General features: G+C 40.7%; 2 protein-coding genes across 2 annotated transcripts; both read right to left on the reverse strand.

Moving 5' to 3' along the window:
* Nucleotides 1-831: 831 nt before the first annotated feature.
* Nucleotides 832-9,506, reverse strand: mapk12a (mitogen-activated protein kinase 12a). The gene is made up of 12 exons (XM_072694680.1): nt 9,263-9,506; nt 7,698-7,827; nt 7,524-7,582; nt 5,746-5,857; nt 5,625-5,654; nt 5,480-5,527; nt 5,273-5,387; nt 4,453-4,524; nt 4,189-4,268; nt 3,060-3,138; nt 2,696-2,869; nt 832-1,488 (listed from the first exon to the last, which is right to left on the reverse strand). Exons 1-12 carry the CDS (start codon nt 9,379-9,381, stop codon nt 1,415-1,417), a joined length of 1,092 nt encoding a protein of 363 aa, XP_072550781.1. The 5' UTR covers nt 9,382-9,506; the 3' UTR covers nt 832-1,414.
* Nucleotides 9,507-11,405: 1,899 nt separating this feature from the next.
* selenoo1 (selenoprotein O1) lies at nt 11,406-19,953 on the reverse strand. The gene is made up of 9 exons (XM_072695568.1): nt 19,293-19,953; nt 18,222-18,425; nt 17,920-18,097; nt 16,570-16,700; nt 15,752-16,029; nt 15,467-15,635; nt 14,915-15,100; nt 14,105-14,261; nt 11,406-13,490 (listed from the first exon to the last, which is right to left on the reverse strand). Exons 1-9 carry the CDS (start codon nt 19,841-19,843, stop codon nt 13,263-13,265), a joined length of 2,082 nt encoding a protein of 693 aa, XP_072551669.1. The 5' UTR covers nt 19,844-19,953; the 3' UTR covers nt 11,406-13,262.
* Nucleotides 19,954-20,744: the final 791 nt, after the last annotated feature.

Below are 20,744 nucleotides of genomic sequence, written 5' to 3' on the forward strand. Positions count from 1 at the left end.
AGCCACAGAAATATGACTTTGCGTCTTTGTTAAACGTTTTAGGGTATTTTTAAGGTATTTTTTCTATATTAGCTATTTTAACTAATAACATTAGCAAACTATACTGCAAAATACTGTCAATTTAATTCAATTTAGTCCAAATGTAGTCAAGTAATTTAAGTAATTTTATCTAGAGAAATTATACTATATTATACAATTATTTATAAATTATACTATATATACTATATACTATATTAGATAATATTGCTCGTTTCATGCACTAGGTCATAAAAAAAATAATAAAATAAAAATAAGTTAAGTGTCCTTTGCCAGGATATCACTTTTATAGTATACTCCAATATACAAAATTTGGGTATCTGGGAGAGCCTTGAGAACTAATATTCATAATTTCTTTCTATTTTATTTTATTCTATTTTTTTTTCTATTAAAACTGTAATAATTGGTTTTGTTTGTCTTTACAAGCCCTATGAGATTTGTAATGTTAAAAAAACCAACAAAAAAAACATAATCAATCCATCTTCTTATCCACTTTTTCCGAATCAGGGTCAGAGTGGGTCTGGAGCCAACTCGCAATACAGGGACGCTATTGCAGGACACCACCCACAACCCACTCACTCCCACACTCTCACCTAGGGGCAGCTTTGTCAAGTTAAGTTCACCCAACATATTGGGTTTTTTTTGGGGGGGAAGTTGGGAGGAAACGAGTACTTAGAACTATTACTAAGTACCATCTGCCCAGAAGTAATAATATTCGCAGTTTTAAAGTTGTAAAAATAGCCATGAAAAATATATCTCTTAATAGAGCAAACTGTTTTAATAAACATACAGCAGGTACTTTGTCACATCCGGGAAAATCTAATTTTAAAACACTTAAAAAAAGAACTGGTGTATCAGAGCTTCATGGGTAGGACATGCCTGATATGACTTTTGAGTCTTATCTGTAACTATTTGTAAACTATGTACTTTATGAGGACAACCAAAGACACACACACACACAAACATATGGTCAAAGACATACATGAATTTATGCCACAGTGTTCCAGTAATACCAGGTATTAAAATCAAGCCTTGCCTCATGTCTCAAGCCTTTTTTAACTGGAGCTACAGCTGAGCGATGCCATAGAAGAACCACGTTCCTCATAAGGAACTATGTTTGACATAGAGATATAAGCTGACCAGCTGTACCACTTCACCAAGGTCCTTACATTCGTATTAGTTACCTGCACCTGAGGAATAAAGGCATGTAGGGATGTTCTTGATCATGTATGTCAACCACAACAGCAGACCATGCTGGACAACAGAAGACACCGCACATATGGCTTATTCCTTACATGCACACATACAGTAGCACACAGAGAGTGCAAAGGCACATTCGGTTGAAGACGTGGAGGAGTTACAGGTGCAACAGTTCTGCTTAGAGCGACGTCTCCTTCGGCTCAGGCCCCAGTGGTGGACGCGTGAAGGCAAGAATCTCGCTGAATGTGCATCCTGGAAAGAAAGAGAGAGAGAGAGTGGGAGGGAAAGGTGGAAAAAGAAAGGGGGAAGGGAGAGAGGATTACAATGTAATCACTAAGTACATGCTGACCAACTAAATGCTCCAGCAGAGTCTTACATCTCTTATCTGCAACCGAGATAAGGACCACAGAAACTTAATAACTATACATGCTAAACATTCATCAGTCTGCCTGCAGGTCTTATTGTCAAGAGAAGACTCTTGTGCACTGAAGGAAAAGCACAAAACATCAAAAATGACGTCAAACCTATAGTTGATCAGCCCATGTTTGGTGTCCAAAGTCTACTTCTTTAGTTTTGAGCTTGCATATGCAGACTCTGACACTTGGGAGTGGAGCATATCACAGCTGTCATGCACCTCTTGGAGGTTCCTCAGTTTGAAACTGTGGAAGAATGTCTTAAGGTGCTTTGAGGAACCTTCTAGGAGAATAAAACCCTTTCTTTAAGGTTCTGCCACAGTTTTAAACTTAGGAACATCCAAAAGTTTGTCAAGGGACTTATACTTTTAAGACCCGTATCTCCAAATGATTAACTGCACAGGAGAAAGATAAGACCTTCTTAACTTTCAATGAAAGTCAATGTAATGTTTTAAGTACTTTAGACGTATTTCTATTGGTCTATTCATGAAATTTGGACACAATATAGAGCAAGCTCAAACTCAGCACATGCTGAAGCAAAAGCTCTCCATTGTCTGCTTCCTCGAAAACAAACTAGACTACTCTGAACCACTGAACCAACAGGGACGGCTTATTTTTGTTTTAGCACTAAGACTTGTGAAAATATCCAAATAATGTAAAGTCAAGGCTAAAAGCTGTATGGCGACAAGCCCTTCAGCTTGCTAACAGCACATCATGCTGAGGACACAATGAGAGGAACCAACTGAAAACCAACTGAAAACCAATTGAAAACCAACTGAAAAGCCAATAAATCAATAAAAATTGTCCAACTGATTTGGTCCAATTTAACTAGTTCACAACTCGTCATATTTTTTGGTAATTATGTAATGATGTTGAACAGTGTTAACTGAGAAGGTCCCTTCAGTCTGAAGTTACATAAGCCACATAAGCCCCCAGTGTGAAACAAAATATACAATCTTCAGACACCAAAAGCATCTTAGCTGATCAACTCTACAAATGAGATTTTTTACTTTTTCTTTAAACTACTTCTACGTTATTTTTCATACGTTTCCATAGAGTCAGCGACTGCTCCGCGTTGTCCAGGGTGTGATCATAAGGCAGGGCCTCGGTCTCCTCCTCTGGTTCACGGAACTCAGCAAAGTACGGCAGAGCCAAGCCTTCAGCTGCCCTTATCCTGCTGTCTGGGTCCAGCAGCAGCATCGATTCCAGCACAGTGATTGCTGCAAGCAACACAGCACACACACTTAGCATAGCTCTCGTTCTCTTAAAATAGCAGGGCTTTAAAACAGAAGTCCCTTTTAGAAGTATTACTTTTGAGACCATGACTCACTATGCATTTGAAGTGCTCAGAGTATTGATCTCTAATGTGTGGAGAAGCAGTGTTTATCACACTTATGCTGGTGCTTTTACCTTGAGGATTGACACCTGGCATCAAAGCCTGAAGATCTTTCTTTTTAAGCTTCGGCATCCGCTGGATGTAATTTTTAGCCTGGAAGTAGCGGAATTAGTTTAGGAAAATGACACTGAAGGAGAACCATAAACAGTGATGATGAGGATAAAAGTCCCTGCATGGATAAAAATAAAACCACCTTAATTCTTCCTGGTTTAGACGTCCAGTTCTGGGAAAAAACTTGCTGTAAACCTCCATTAGGTGTACGTCTACACTAATTTTACATCAAATCAAAAATCCTTTCAAACAAACCCTGTTGGCTTTTTTTATAATTGTTTTAATTCCCCAATTAATTATTACATTAAACAATGAATTAAATGTAAAGAAATACATTTCTCTAGTTTTTTTTTAACTGGAAACAATATGTGGATACATTTTTTTTTCACTATAGTCAGAATTTCATGGCCTGGGGGGGTTTAAGTGTTAAGTGTTAAGTGTTAAGTGTGTAAGCTTGAGGGTTGATAATCCTCTCAAACCATGCAACTTTATTCATCATCATTTAGCAAGACCAATACATTAATAGTCTATATGACCAAAGAATCCCCTCTCAGGTCAATGTACAACTTAGGATGTTTTGGCTGAGGTGTTTCAGTTAGGCCTAACTACCCATGTGTCCCCAGTGTCCTATTTTGAAAACCAATAAACAAAATAGTCACCCTTGCATTTGGGTCAAATGTTTTGAGGCTGTTAATCAGCACACATTCAACCAGGTGCATCCAAACCTTTGACTCTTAGTGTAAATAAGCTCCAATTGGCTGCCTTGCATTGTGTCTTTTTCAAAAAGAAGTCCATGCTGAAATTTCTTATGACCACAGTGTGAAAGGGAGGGGCCAAACTTGCTTTTGGTTAATTAACAGATTAATTAATTCAATAAAGTGCAATTATTTAGCATATAGATGTTGATATGTTTAAAATGTAACAACAACAATAATAATAACAATAATAATAATAATAATAATAAGTTTATATACATGATCAAACATTTTAAATAAAAAAAGTAACAGAAATTTATTTTTTATGAAAAGGCCCTTTAAGGCTGTATCTGGCGCTCATGCATGGGTCTAGCGAATGGAATATTGAGTGTCTCACCTCCTGAGATTGCAGTTTGGAGATAAACTCCTGTGTGGGTGTTCCTGTGATCTTCATAATTTCTGTCAGCTGATCCAGGTCTGAGTAAAACAGGTCAAGGGTCAAGAGATACAAGAAATGGTCCTGTGGTGCAGCATCATGTGACTATAGTAAATACTGGGCATATTGCAAAGCAGCAGGTTTTCATTATTCACAGAGATACCAGACAATGGTGGAAGATTCAGTATTATCTCTGCTATTAAAATCTGTTAAACAGTAGGATACGATCGTTCCCTTTGAACAGTGGTTTTCCCATCAGCATCTCTGCCATGATACAGCCAACAGACCAGATGTCCACTGAGAAGACAAAAGACAGACATGGAAAACCTTTTAGACCTGACACAATGTCCAAAACTTTATTCTTCAGAAATCCTAAAGATAACGTGACCCTCTGGAGCCATATGGCATAAGCTAAAGTGCCTCTCTCACCATGTTTGACATATTCAGCCATAGCGGATAATACTGCAATACTCTGACGTATTAATCTAGCACCCCTAAGAGAATAATCTGAACCTTTATTAGATGTCCTATGTATGTATGTATGTATGTATGTATGTATATATATATATATATATATATATATATATATATATATATATATATATATATATATATATGTTTTTTTTTGTTTGTTTGTTTGTTTTTTGTTGTTTTTTTTTTGGTACCTGCTATGCCATCACTTGAAAAATCTGTAAAAAAAGAAACTATTCCACCTTATTCAAACATAACAACCTACCCTGGAGATATATTCACATCCTGATCTTTTTCAAATTCACATAAAAGAGTAGATGGAAAGCTTGTAACTACTGCTTATTAGAGTCAATACACAGGCAATAAATAAAATGAGAAATCTATGCTGCCTCAAAATTGAGTTATAGGGGTTTAAGCAGGCCCTTGTGATTCATGTCTCGTCTGAACTCCTGCTCTGACGTCAGTCTAAAGGTCCTAAGCAAAGCCCCATCTTACACATTACAATCAGAGTATCAGATCAGTTCCGGAGGAGGCCAAAGCCCATTATCTTCACAACTACAACCACGTGACTCACCGGTCTGTGTGTAGTGCATCCAGTTCAGGATGACCTCAGGGGCTCTGTACCAGCGGGTGACCACATACCCAGTCATCTCACTATCTGCCTGTCGAGCCAGACCAAAATCCAGGATCTTGGAGACAGAACATCTAATTAGCAATTCATGGTTTAATACAGGTCAAACACAAAGCAGATATAACTGCAGTATGACACAGGCAGAGCTACCTTGAGCTCACATTCCTCATTGATGGCGAGATTGCCTGGCTTGAGGTCCTGTGAGAAAAAACAATGGGCAATGAGCAAAAAAATCTATTTTTGGTATAATCTATTCAATTATATGTATCAGATTAGCTAAAAATAAGCAGCTCACCCTGTGAATGATACCAGCTGCATGGATATACTGTGAACACGAGGAGATATGACACATAAGTGTGTGTGTTTGAAGTGTTCAAGATTGTAAATACATGTACATATAAACATGAGACATGTACCTTAAGGCCTCTCAACATTTGATAAACCAGATACTGAATTCTGTCCTCTGATAGCTTCTCCATCTTCATCAGTTTGCCCAGGTCAGTACCCATAAAGGGCATCACCAGGTAACTATGAAAGAAAGAGAGATAGGCATGAGGATTCAAACACTTAAAACAGTACAATATTTACATCTCTGTATATTAGTCAGAATATTTCTTATGAATGGCTTTGTATGATTAGTAATAGACTAAACCTTATTACCCAGAAATCTTACAATAATTGACAATAATTGTGAAATAACCATTAATAAAATTAAGAATGTATCTATTTGGAGATTCTAAGCCAATGCAGATATCCAATATTTTTCACAAACCAAAAATCTTTCACCCCATACAGATACATAGACATTTATAAACGTGCAGAAACTGAGGCCACATCCACATGGATCAGCGTTAAAAATATATAATATATGCATATTTACATTTATGGCATTTGTCTGACGATCTTGTATGGAGTACCATTCGTTTAAATCATGGTACACAGCTAGACAAAGGTAGGGTTGGGAGTCTCAAGGATTATTCACATTCTCTGTACTCTGTATTCTATTTCATTAACTTCTCAGAGTTAATGACTACCCATATGTCTGGCCTGACTTTGCTGGAAGCTGCTTCCCGCATCAGACCAGCTGCCCACCCACAAGACTGACCGCTGGGCTCCCCTGCTACCCATGTCAGACCAGCTGCCCAACCTCCTGCTGCTGCTGTTAGCTGCTACAGACTATGTTGAAGTTCACATGGACTCTTAACGATCTGCCACTATTATTATTATTATTATTATTAACACCATAAACCTTCATTACTTTCATTATTCTTACCATCACTACTATGATTATATTATAATTTAGCGGTGGGCGATATGGTAAAAGTATTATATCACAATATTTAAAGACATTTTCATGATACACAATATTAACTGCACCATACATGATCGCAGACAAATAGCATCAGTAGCCACATTCTTAAAAACTACTATTTAATTATTCTACCATAATGAACAGTAATTCATATTCTAAATGTGCTGCAATTCATTCACCTACACTAGACTAATTACACAGTTTGTAATGGAAGGTTGCAGTTGATTAGTGCTCTTCAAGCATATTGTGTGTCGCGATAACAGTTTATCACGATACGATAAAATATCGTCATATGCCCAGCCCTATTATGACTTTATCAGCACACCTGAGAACAGCAGAACAGCACTGGTGGTCCAGTGACTTTTTATCAATAATTTATAAGAGGTTTTGACCCAGAGGAGGATGGGTCCCCCCTTGTGAGTCTTGGTTTCTCCCTAGGCTTCTTCCTCCAGCTCTGAGGGAGTTTTTCTTTGTCACAGTCACATTTAGCTTTCATACCGGGGGTGTGAGAGGGGGTTGTTCTCATGTTTTATGATTTATTGATCTTTTGACCTGTTACTGGACCAATTCCAGTAACAGCTCTATTCAAATAAATCTGACTTGATTTGAATAGAATTATTGGTGTAGTGAGGTGGGCTTGCCCAGCCAAGGAATCAAACACTAGTCTGCCCCGGGGAAAGAGGTGGTGTTACCCACTATGCTACACTAACCACTAATATTTATTTGTAGACCAGTAAAATGAGACACAAGCAGTATGGTACTGTAGTATAATACTTATAATGTGTGAGTTACTTTGGACCTTCAGACTATGCAAGACAAGCTAAACAAGAAACAACAAGAAGGATCATGAAAATGCAACAGAGAAAGCAGGTTAAAGCTTACAAGTCCTGGAATCGGTCCAGCGACAGGTCTGCAGTGAAAACATCCAAGAGTCCAATAACCTATAGCCAGCAGAGCAAAGAGAGAGGAGTTTATAGGGGCCCAAACCCTCAGCTATTAAAGGAAAACACAAAGATAAGGCATGCTGTGCATGAGGTGGTGTTTTGTGCCATTTACGTTGTCATGCTTCATGTGTTTGAGCAATCGGAGCTCTCTGAAGGCCCTCTTGGCAAAAAGTTCTGACTGGAATGGACGATGGAGTTTCTTGATGGCCACCTTTGACCTAGTCCTGCTGTCCAGCGCATAACTAAAGAAAGAGCATTTCATTACATCATAAAAGTTGCATGCGTTATTAAAAATAATTATGCAAACAATAAACCTTTTTTCATTACATATTAAACATATCTCTGCAGTTTCGTAAAACAGATAAAAAGGCAGTCTTAACTCATTATTTGTAAAACAGGGGCTCTGTGGAAAACCCAAACAGATCAAGAAATGTGCAGCTTGCCATCAAGGCCGGCGACGATGGACCAGATTGTACAAGTGACGTTTGTGATCCAGAGTGTTTACAAACCCCACCATCAAGCTCATGTGGGGCTCACATGGGTGGAATGTCGGCTAGGTGGGTACCTGGTGGGCATGGGATTTGAGTGGGTTTGTACTTGCGTTTTTTCTGGGACTCAACTGGTCTTCACAAATAGGCCCCATCGTTACAGCCCACCTTGATTTCACGTGGGTTCCAATCTAGGCCCCATATGCAGCGTACAACACAGATGTGTCCCATGTTTAACCCCTCCTGGTCCAATCACTAACCCTGGGATCATAGCAGTCAGTATGCTGATCCAGAATAATTTAAATTGGACTAAGACTAAGACCATCACCTGAAGTGAGATCAGTCTCCTAAAGTCTTGGAGAGCTTTCTTTCTTTCCAGTAGACTGGACATTGTTACTGCAGCAAAGGGGACAACACCCTGTCCTAATTTCGGAAAGAAACATTGGATGAGCACAATGTTTACAAATGTTTGGACATATCGGGCCGTTTTCCCGGAGAAGGATTAAACTTAGTTCTGAGCTACATTTTCCTTTCAGTGGAGAATGTCCAGGAAAGAGTGATCTGGCGCAAGGTCCAACAAGGTGCCCGGTCAAACTAAAAACCACCAGTGGCACTTCTAGATGACTGGGGGCCAGTGGAGAATGTCCAGTCATATGGTGTAGTAGTCAGGGATTAGGTTTAAAACTCAGGTCTGGGAAACCTGTTCACAGTGTGCAGGCCTTTTGAGGTTTCTCAGCAGCTTGAGCTCTTAGTGCTTACATTGCACTGCAGTCAATGTTTAGTTTTATACAGATTCACAAGAAATTCTTTGGACTGGTCGATGAGCAGGATTCAACCCAGGTAAGACCTGGCAACCCTGATGCACTATGTTCTCTGCCTTGTTTACCTTCCAGCCTGGCCTATCAGCTGGGTTTTCGTGACCTCGCCTAAACCTCATTGAATCGAAACAGGAAATAAGTGGAGGGAGCTGCACAGCGCGCTGAAAAGCCATAAATAGCACGTTAGACATGCCACATGTGGGTCGACTGCTTTAACATATAGGCAACATCCTCTAGAGCTCGACCGGGAGCCTTCTCTGCAGCTGTAAACGTTAATACACGAAGCGTCTGGCTGCTGCTGCTGCTGCTGCTGCTACTGCTGCTGCGACCTGTGGGCTAATGTCCTACCGAGGAGAAAACACCATACTCACCACACTGTACCATACGCCCCCGTCCCCACCTGCCTCAAGTCTCTGTAGCGATCACGTACTTCCCATATTGTTTTATTCACCTCCTGCCGATAGTACCCAGGTCTTGAGGGGCTGGTCATCGTTTTGCCAGAATGCTACCTCCAAAAAAAGTCCTCGTGTCAGTCACAGAAGCCGTGATTTGCAGGACAGGGTGGAAACACACCTTCTAGTCGAGCGTACCTGAGCAGCTATGAAGCCGCTCCCAGCAGCAGCACTGCACAGTCAGACAGACAGGGCTTACACGTCACTGTGGCTTAAGGGCAGAGACTTTCCCCACTCAGTAGGGGTGGGCGAGACCTCTTCATTTAAATATTTATTATTATATATATATCCATTATATATATATATATATATATATATATATATATATATATATATATTTTTTTTTTTTTTTTTTTTTTTTTTTATACAAATGTATGTATGTGATCTTACTTTGAGTCTTTGGATTTGTACATTCATAAATCAATAAAAGTGTTAGTGTTTGTATGACCTTAGCTGTTCAATTTATATGTGATTATTTATTAGAGCGATAAGATAAGATAATCCTTTATTAGTCCCACAGTGGGGAAATTCTCAGTGTCACAGCAGAAAAGGGATAGCAAGACACTCAGATGCAAAAATGTAGTTCAATTACCATTATATACACAAATAAATAACATAAGTAAAAAGCAAAAACAATATTATTTACAGATAATTTCAGGTAATTGCAAATTATTCTTAATTGCACATGTGGGGGTATAAAATAACATAAGATTAGGCCTATCACTCTATGTCTTGTCAATGGCTGTGTTCAACCAAACCTAATCTAATCTAACCTAATCAACCAGTCGTGTGGTAGCAGTGCGGTGCATAAACTCATGCAGCTCAGAATTATGCCTACCTGATATTGGGTGAATCATGAATGTTGGTGCCAGTGTTTTTTTTTAGTGCTTCTGATCTGACAACCTGGGTTTTCTGCACAACAGTCTCCATTAGTTTACTTTTTTGGTTTGACATAAAAAAGAAACATCCAGTTAGAGGTTAGAGCACCCTGTTGATTACAAGAGGTCAGCTGTGAATGGCCAGACTGGTTCGAGCTGACAGAAAGGCTACAGTAGCTCAGATAATCACTTAAACACTGTACAATTGCAATGAGCAGAAAAGTATCCCAGCCAAGAAGACCACACCAGGTCACTCTTCTAGTGGCAGACTAGTGGGAGACACAACAGCACAGCATGTTGTGATAAATCTGCATTTCTGCTGAGGTACACAGATGGTAGGGTCAGAGTTTGGGACCAACAGCATGAATCCATGGACCCAGCCTGCCTTGTGACAACAGTGCAGGATTGAGAAGGTGGTGTAATAGTGAGGGGTCTGAATCCAGCGGAGCGCTTTAGGGAAATCAACCATGTCAACATGGACTAGAATCTCAAAGGAATGTTCCCAAAATCTTGAGGATGTTGGCCATTCTGTGACGAATTGTAGTTGTTTTGAGAGCAAAAGGAGACCACACCCAGAATTAGCACAGATTTCCTAATAAATATAAGGTCAGTGCTTAAGCATCGATCCACCTTTCCCTGCCCGTCAAGATCTTTTGATCCGACTAAAGATTGTGGCAATATTATCTGTCCATTTGATGAAGTTGCTCTATTTTCAGCCTTTCTGAAACCCACACTGAGCTCCAGGAGGCGTGCAGTAACATGTCTCGAACACACAGGCCTCCAGGCACAGACATTCCTTTCTATGTCAAATGAAAGCTACCTTCACTGAGGACTTTTTTTTAATACTGAGGCTTCGCCAAAGTGCTTTTCCAGCATTTTAAAGGCTTTTCTTTCATTCAGAGATTTACTTGGTCTTATCCAAAAGTTGACCTTTCCACCCCTAAAAAGCAACAGTGGACATATAGAGTCACTGTGCTACCTTATTCCATATAACTAATTCCAAAGTCTTATTAAGATACTCAGGGTTCCCACTCTTAGTAGGAAATCCTATTCCAGGACATGTAGAGTACCATGAATGGAAGTATTTAGCCCAGTGCCAATTTCCCCTATTTCTGTGGATTTGTCGTGTTCCGGTCCTCATTCATAATGTGATATAATACGAGAAGAAATGCAAACACAGCTGGTAACTGATTCTCATTTATTGACAAAAAAGTCTGGCAGCTCATCACCTGTGTGGAAAAATAAATTTACCCCCATACTTAATAACTGGTTGCGTCACCTTTAGCAGCAGCAACTACAACCAAACACTCCTTGTAACTGGAGACTACTGTGGAGGACATTCTCCTGCAGAGGTTTCTAGTAGAGAGCAGAATTCATGGTTCGATCACTTACTGCAAAGCTGCCCAGGGCCAGAAGCATCAAAGCACCCCTACACCATCAACATTGTACATATTGTGGAGTGCTGCTTTATCTTTGCATCCAATCGAACAGGATCAGAAAATTTGTGTTTCAGTTTTGTTCCAGGTGCTTTTTTGGCTTTATGTTCCCCTTGACTAGCAGTTAATTTTGCCTCACAACTTTCCTATAAATACCATTTATCTGAGGTGAACAAGGGTTAAAATGTGGATTCTTCTGGGACGTCTTGGATGAGTTGTCAAAGCTTTGCACCCAATCTAATGAGATGACAATCTTCCCAAATGCCCACCTTTGATATACAGCATCAGTCCCCGGGACATTCCAAAAGGTTAGTGGAGGTGTTTACATTACCCATAACTATCAGTCTGTCTCATCTTTCCCATAGATACCATTTTTGCCCAGGCTCTTTCTAATGATAGAATCGTAAACATTGACCTTTTCTGAGGTGAACAAGGGTTAAACTTCCTTAGATGTTCATGTGGGGTCAAAGGAATTTTGGGGGTTCACTTTATTCTCCATATAATGGCTTTCATTGTGGTTCCCCATAGACCCTTTCAAATGGGGTGGGGTGGGGTGGGATTAATTTTTTCTTTGATTAAAATAAATATGAAGGATCTAGACAGTGAACATTTGTACATTTCTCATTCACCAAGGAATGTTTGCTCTAAAATTGCTGCCCTAAAAAGACACTACTGGCTTATATAACATTATAAGCTTCAACAGATGAGCATCAGCAGCTACAACATGCAATCCCAGCAGCCTAATAGCCTAATATCAACTTTCCCTGGACTTTACTCACATTTCCACGTTTTAGAACTTCTAGAACATTTTTAAGGGTTTTCCATGATTGTAAAACTAGTTTACGTTTATCAGGATGTGTGGGAAGCCTTAATGTATAATAACAGAGCCAAAACACACTGACAGCTAACTTTTAGGCAGACTTTTATTTCTAAAAAAACTTTATGATCACTGTGATTCTTTCGTTGCAGAGCTTTACCATGGTTCTCTTCAATCTATCTTAAGTTCTCCTAAACGTCTCTATTCTGGCAAGTGTTCCATTTGTGTGGGAAAGTTGCAAAAGCCTTGTACGTATTCCAGGATAAGCTCATATGCGTACTGTTGTAAGACATTAGTAATAAATCATTGCATAAAGACACTACTGTTGTAGCATACAAGATTAAGATCTTCAGAAAAACTAATTGTGCGCTAACGTTTTGGAGCATTGCTGCTCACTAGTTTGTGCGTTGCGACGTTAAGATACACACTCTCACACACTCTCACACACACACTCTCACACACACTATCTTTGGTTTATTCTGTACCACAACTCCCATCCTTCAGACTGAGACCTGCCTTTTTAAGACTGGTGGTCCAAGGCATCATTTATAACCAGTCTAATATACACAGATGTAAATAATCAGCTCAGGTCATCGTAAGCAATCATCCCTCAAAGTATTCATTAAATTAAAATATCAATTAGCATCGATTATACATTCTGTATATTTTAAACTGGTTGACAGGAGTTTAGTACCTCACTAGCCTTCAGCAACATCTCTCCAGCCCACAGAGACGAGAATCCCTCTCTTTCTCCTGTGAATATGGGCCAGATGTGTGTCCTGAAGGCTCTATGATGATCATGTAACACAGATTTCATTGGCCCAGGCTGGGGGCTTGCTATCATAAGGGACAAACACTCGGCTCTCGGCTCCTCCACCTTCCTCTCGGGCCTCTCCCTGCTCGCCTTCGTCCCTCTCTCCTGGCTCTGCCGATCCTCCTCTCCCCACCCAGCCTGGCTGCTCCAAGCCTTCCTGGGCACAGAATGGCTTCTCCAGCACTTTCAGAACTCTCTGAACCTGTTCAAGAGAAAACTGTGATTAATAAATGAGTACTAAACCAAAATTATTATTTAGTAAATATGACTAAGAATGTATTTATGTTGAACATCAATGAATAGAAGTGTTAAAAAACATTTCAATTCATTTTTATTTCATTTAATTTAAATGTCATATTTTTATAGCATTTAAAAGTAACTGAACTTTTAATAAAAACAAAGTATTTCAGAATGGATTCAATGTAAATTGTGCGAAATGGGAGTGCAAATTTTTCATGATGGTGATGGTAGAAACCAGATGTCCCAAGCACTTAATATCTCTACAAGCCACCATTTAGAAAGCCATTACATAAAACACTACATAAATACTATGCTGCTTGACATCAGAGACATTTTTAGAATTATTTTAAGGCAGAGAGCCACATGTAGGGCATTGTAAGGCAAAATAGTACCTAAAGAGAAAACATTTTCTTATAGACAGGTGTATCAGGTGTGTGTATGTGGACTGGTCATTCTGAATAGCTGTTCCTATCAGAGCCATTGTTAAGGAATCAGTACTGGTACGTTTCTCTATAACACTATTTTTTATCCATCAATTGATTCAATACAGTTATTCAATAATGCAAAAAGCTTAACCTCAGAGAAGTCCCCATTCTCTGCTGCCTCGATTGCATTCTGGGCAATGTAGTTCCGGAGCACCACACGTGGATTATTACTGTTCATTACACTTATTCTCTCCTCCTGCACCACCTTCACGTCACTCGCTCCCTCACACTCGCGAGCAAGACGCTGTCTGGAGACAAGCACAAGTAGAATGTGAAGATGTACAAATAAATACATGCAATGTTGTGTGGAAATGTGGGTTCTCCTGGCACAGTTTATTGATTTAAATAAACTATTAAGTAACTATAGAGTATTAATAAGTAAATATTCCTCTACAGGAAACTAAGTTCAGTCTAAACATTTGAACATTTTAGAGACCGTTCCTATTTGTTTACTGAATTTAAAATATTTTTTTTGTCATATTTTATAAAATGTACTATTTTATTTATGATAAGCCAACACCAATTATGCTTTAGAATATGCAGAAGTGTGGAGAAGTGTGTTTTCTGTAGAGAGGGTTAGAACTTATTTATACTTAGAAAATCAAAAATCTGCAATTTCACCAAGGGTGCCTAAACATTTGCACAAAACAGTATTAATATTATTATTATTATTATTATTATTATATTTCTCTCTGTTACAAAAAGACATGTTAGACACTGCTCCAGACATTCTCAAGGGATCACAACCCCTTTAACATGTTTGTTCTGGCTTTGTACCATCTGTTACAATTAATGAAGCCCCCGAGTCTTTTATCACTTGGGCTTCGAAGCAACTGGCTGTTGCCTAGCACCAACTTTGCTCTAGATGACCCTCGGTAAAGTGCATCCTCTCAGACTGCACCTGTACTGTTGGATCCAGCAGGCCCAGTCCTCTGTCTGCTTGGTCTTCAGCTCTTCCTCTGAGGTTTCCATAAGTTCCTTCAGCCTGGAGAGTTTCTGCAGCTGCTGAGCTACCGTCGTCCGATCCGATAAAATATTGAAGAGGGCAGGGTTGCTCTGGGCCATTGATAGCAGCATTGCTAACTCCCTGTGGGAGAACGAGGGGCGTTCAAAAAAGTTGGTTTGTAATAAAGAAACAAGACCAAACAAACAGAGCGTTTCACTTCCTCTGGGCAGATCTAGTGAAGATTTCAATCAACAAAACCTTTTAAGCAAGAAAGGAACAGAACATTCAAGACGTATGGCACTATTTGTTCAGTTATATATGATATATGACATTCACATATGCCATTCAAAGATTAGCGACTACTCTACCAGAGAGCTCCAGAACTGATAAACACAACCAACCACAGGATGTGTTACAATACGCTGGTTTCCTAAGTGATGAAATTTGCAGAACCATTCTACACCTACAGCCCATGTGCAAAGAAATGAAGTAAAAAAACATTGTTACCGAGGGTCCATAGTAGGTCTACTGCCAGCTTTCAACTCTTGTAGAGAGGCGCATTGCTGCAGGAGCAGCTCTGTGGCCTGCTTGATAGCCTCAGGATCATCCACTGCCTCTCCCTCTGCAGGACAGGAGATCTGGCTCAAACTGCGGAAGGTGTTGGTGAAGTCAGCACCTAAATATGCAGAGAAAGGTATAGGATGGTCATACGGTCATAGAATATATAAATTCACTAGAATTTTGTAGTGCTCCTAAAAAGCCATGAATTGAAGCTCCGCCTCCACGTCCTACCAGTGTTGTGCATAGTCTGCATAAAGTCTGTGATGAGGGTCTCATCCTCTGGTTCTTCCTTCTTCAGCAGGCCCAGCTTTCTCCTCATGTTCTGCAGGTAGAAAGTGTTGAATAGAGGCAGGTACTCATCCAGCACAGTCTGAGCCCGTTCTGAGGGCAAGTCCGGGCTCAGGGCTTCTGCCAGGCGAGCCAGATTCCAGCGGCAAATGGCTGGCTGGGCTTTGTAAGAGTAACGGCCAGAATTATCGGAAGCATTACAGATGAAGTCCGGGTCAAAACTTCAGTGGGAGAAAGAGCATGAAGATTTCCATTAATGTACAGTAGCCTTCTTGGGTTTTTACCACAACAATAAACATGCTAGACTATCAGGGCAAGTTTAATGAAGTTAATGTGGATTTTGATATTCATGCTGGTTTATTAATGCAGATATTAAGAGATTCTAACTGAGCAAGCACAATACAAGAAAACTGGGATACGGTCCATTTAACAGTCATTCTGCAAAGTGCTGAAGGCTGAGGCAAGCAAGGGGAACACGGGAAGTTCAGGCTGGAGATCTGTGGGCTTCGAGCTGATGGGACCCAGAGTCCCATCAGGCAGAGGTTGAGCATAATTTGGACCATCAGGAGGAGCAGGTGGTGGGATGCAAATTTTGACAGGAGAAGGAGAGGGGAGAGGAGGAGTTTTATAGTGTGCATAGTAATAAAGAGGAGGAGTTTGAGCGTGGTCCTTCTGCCAAAATTTTTGTTACATAAGTCCACCGCTACTACATTAAAGCAATCACTGAGAGAAACAGCAGTAAACTGTGTGTAAGGCCTTACCGGTCCATGAAACCAAAGGGTCCATAGTCCAGTGTGAGCCCAAGAATACTCATATTATCAGTATTTAGGACTCCATGACAGAAACCCACACACTGCCACTGGGCCACCAGCCTGGCTGTTCTCAGCATTACCTGAAAATAACAAAAGTATTACAAATTAATCAGTGAAATACCGAGCCTGGATAATGGATCAACCCCTTAGAGTAAACATTATAAAACTTGCCCAGGTACAACGATTACCTTCTAGATCACTCACCAGAATAACTGCCAACACACCCACAGCCCCAACCCCCATCCCCATGAAATTAACTGTACTGGTTTTGTGTTTTGACTTCAATATCAGGGGTGGTGGCAATATCTTTTATGGCACGCTGGGCTTGTATGGCATTTTTTACACTCAATTTCAAAAGCCATTTTTGACAAAAACCCAAACACATACCTACTAACCGGTCAGGATTGAATTGAAATAATGCAAAAACATTCAATCAAACGTACTAAAAACAACACCTTGAGGAAACCATGTGGCCCTCTGCTGGACAGCTGAAGCTGGGCAGGAAGTTCACTCTGCAGCTAATCTGTGTATAGACAGCGTATAGAAGAAAGCAATCTATTGCCGATCCCCATGAAAAGTGACTGGTCTTGAACAATTCCACTCTAGGTGTGCAAAGCTTATATCCAGAAAGACAGATAGCTGTATTTAAAGGAAACATGGATCCACCACAGCTTTAAATCTGAGGATTCATCACTTTCCCCGACCCTGTTATTCTAGTTTATATTATTTTTTAACTACAGTTTAAGAATTGTTGCCTCTCACTATCTGAATACAAGTAAGACAAAAATGTGCAAATAAAGCTGGAAAATCGTAGTAATAATAATGACTTTAATATCAGGGTATGTTAATTTTCTATAGCCACTTGGTTGACTCAAAAGGATTCTATTTTTAATGTATTAGAATTTCAGGCCCAGATGTGTCCCTCTTCTCCAACATACCTTCATCTAGGGCTACATTATTTGAGGAAATTATGTAATATTGGCACAATATTGCCATTATGATCTACACTGCTAATTATTTTTAAATGACGTCAATTAGAAACCTGTATTAGTGGTTCACACATCTATAATTATAAACACCTGTGTCACAGAGCCTGATCTTAATGTTAATTGACAGTTGTGGCATTGCCTTGTGAGGTTACAATCAATGCTCAACAACTTGCAAGCTAGTGGCTTATGCAAATTGCAGCTCCTGCAATTAGAAAATTGCATCCACTCAAACTGCAAAATGATTCATCTTTCAGCCCTACCTTCAACTCATTACAGGTGAATTAGATAACGTCTACTGGCTTTATTCTACCTCTCTAAAGAAAGCGGTGTTCCTCTCCACTGGGTCTGAGTGGCTCTGTTGTATCTCTGGGTAGAAGGTTTCGATGACATAATCCAACATCTGAGTTCTGATCTCATCATGTCCATAGCTGGGGCCCTGCCGCCCTGTAAACTCATCCGCCTGTTTGAAGATCTCAAAAGAACCAAACCTGCACATAGCCAAAAAAGCGTGACGGCCAAGTGGCCAGGAATGAGTTACATTTTTTAATTTTGATTATTGTCTATATGATTTGTTCGCCACTGTGTTTTGTAAACAAAACTGAAAAACCTTACCTGATAAAGGTGGGAGCAATACGCAGCACCACAGAGCACCTCTCCATTTGGGGACTGCCGTTATAAAACACATCTCTCATGACCCGTGAGTCTGAGGTCACTACAGAGCCAGCTCGAGTGGTGGGCACACCAAGGGCGAAGACGGCTTCACTGCACAGAAACTCGCGGATGCTGGAGCGCAACACTTTACGCCCATCGGCTTGCCTAAACAGACAGAGGGAGGAAAAGGACGCATGTTTGTTTAACCATTTGTTATAAGAAAGTGACACAGCTCAAAACAGAGAGGAGAATAGAACTGCTACAACACTTCCTTGCCTTCCTGACTGCAATTGTCTTTTTTTTTTTTGTATAAATAACTTTTTCAGCTTGCTTTTTTAACCTCGCTGTCAAAAAAAAAAGTTGCTTGACCGTTGTTTTTTGTGGAGATCACTGATCTAACATTTTTCTTCGCTGTCCACAGACCAAAGGCTGCAGTGGGCACAGGCTCGCCAGATTTGGACAAGTGAAGACTTGGGATGGTAGGGTCAGAACCTGTCATCAACAGCATGAATCCATGAACCAAACCTGCCTTGTGTCAACAGTCCAGGCTGGTGGAGGCACCGTTTGGGCCTCTTAATACCAATGAATCAATCGGCACTTGAAAACCACAGCTTATTTACGCATAGTAGCTGACCATGTGCATGCCTTAATGACCACAACATACCCTTCTAATGGGTACCTCCAGCATGACGATGCACCAAAGTCACAAAGCAAAGAAGGTGCTCTTGAAATCAGCAGGAACTGCTTGGCACGACCATGTCAATATAGACAAGAATCTCAATGAATGGTTCCAACATCCTGTGGAATCCTTCCAACGATGAACTGAGGCTATTTTGAGGGCAAAGGGTGACCCTGCTCTGTATTCCTAATAGACGTCCACACTCCTGTATTGCCCCGTTTGACAGATCACCACCAAATAATGAAGAAAACAGTCAATAAACATTATTAAGTATAAATCTCTCCTGCTAAACCATCAATATCTATTATACTAGGATCATTATTATTATAGCAAGACAGACATAGCTACGTTACCTGGAATATGGGGTCAATCCAGCACCCTTCACCTGGATCTCCCAGCGTCCACTGGGGTTTTCCTTCAGCAGCTCAGGGCTCTGGTCAGCCGGAGCCTTCACCTCCCCGAGGTAGCAGGCAGCTCCGTCTCCCAGCTGCCCGGCAAACTGGCCGAACTGGTGTCCGCAGTAGCAGTGAGCAGCAGGCTCGGAGCCTGGCATCACTTTGGAGCCGCTCAGATACTCGGCCCCCAGCGGGTCCTCCTCCACCTGCTCCGCGCTGAGGCCCAGCAGCCCCAGAGCCCCGCTGGACACGGCCACGAACCTCGGGTTGTGCAGCGGCTGCGGCTGGACTCTGGAGAAACAAGCTCCCCGGACGGCCCTAACACCCGGAGCTTCGGACGGGTCCAGGGGGAGCTTCCTCAGCGCGACGTTGTCGAAGTGCAGCCGCTCCAGAGGAGAACGACTCGACCCCATTCCCATACCGTCCATTCCCGAGCAGGAAGACCTGCACCAAACAGCGCTGGGATACAGAAGACAGGGCCGGGTCAGACGAAATGTGCTGGCAGCCATTCACAAACTGCCTGTCCCCTTATAAAGCTCATTATGTAAGAAGAGCTGCTGTCATCTTTACGTAACTTTTCTTAGCGTGCTGAAGAAATCCGGTCCTCCTTTGTTTTTGTTCCCCCTGCACACAGCGCAGGCCGGAACCAATGTTTGTGTCTGACTTCGGTGAACCAGTTGGCAAGTACAGAGCACCTAAAGCAGGGCTGTCCAGATCAACCACTTTATTAATGTTTTTATTTATTTAATTCAATTTTAATTCAATTTAATTTACTTTAATTTTAAAAATCAATATAATTGATTTAAAACATTTTTCTATATAACCCAGTGTTAATTGATTATTGAAAATATGCAATATGCCTGCAACAGCAAAATACACTCACTTGAAGTAGACCTTGAAATATGAAATTAATCAAAACATTTGTCTATAACAAAAGACTACATTAGTTACAGATAGCTAACTGTTCACCTACAGACCTAGCTAATGTGTTAGGTGGTAGGTCCCTAGGTCTTTTAAACATCATGCTCACCCACCACCTATTTGCTTAAACCAGTCACTCAGCATATTTTCTTTTATGTAAGTTTCTCAGCTAATTCTAGAGGATCAATCTATGAGCTTCTGAGACATGCAGTGCCTGTCAGATGATTAGTTTCAATGGTAAAGTGTTGCGGTCAGAGCTCTAGGCTATTGATGACAGGGTTGTGGGTTCCCCGGGCTCGGCAAGCTGCCACCGTTGGGCCTCTGAGCAAGGCCCTTCACCCTCTGCTTGCATGTGTGCTCACGGTCACTGTGTGTGCCCACTGCACGGATGGGTTAAAGGCCAAATTTCACCTGTGTCCAACACTAATGGTTAATATAGTTGTCTTGTTTATCTTCATCACTGCTTCAACTGCTACCAAACCTAGATAG

This window comes from Salminus brasiliensis, chromosome 13 (assembly GCF_030463535.1).
Source record: "Salminus brasiliensis chromosome 13, fSalBra1.hap2, whole genome shotgun sequence".
Classification (NCBI taxonomy): Eukaryota; Metazoa; Chordata; class Actinopteri; order Characiformes; family Bryconidae; genus Salminus; species Salminus brasiliensis.

Bases quoted from the DNA above. Each gene is read 5' to 3' on its own strand.
- mapk12a (XM_072694680.1), bottom strand. From the start codon at position 9,381: ATGACCAGCCCCTCAAGACCTGGGTACTATCGGCAGGAGGTGAATAAA. The intron at 5,528-5,624 runs GTGAGCTGCTTA...TTTTTCTCACAG, and splicing joins CAGCTGGTATCATTCACAGG to GACCTCAAGCCAGGCAATCT. The intron at 5,388-5,479 runs GTAGCTCTGCCT...TCTGTCTCCAAG, and splicing joins ATGAGGAATGTGAGCTCAAG to ATCCTGGATTTTGGTCTGGC.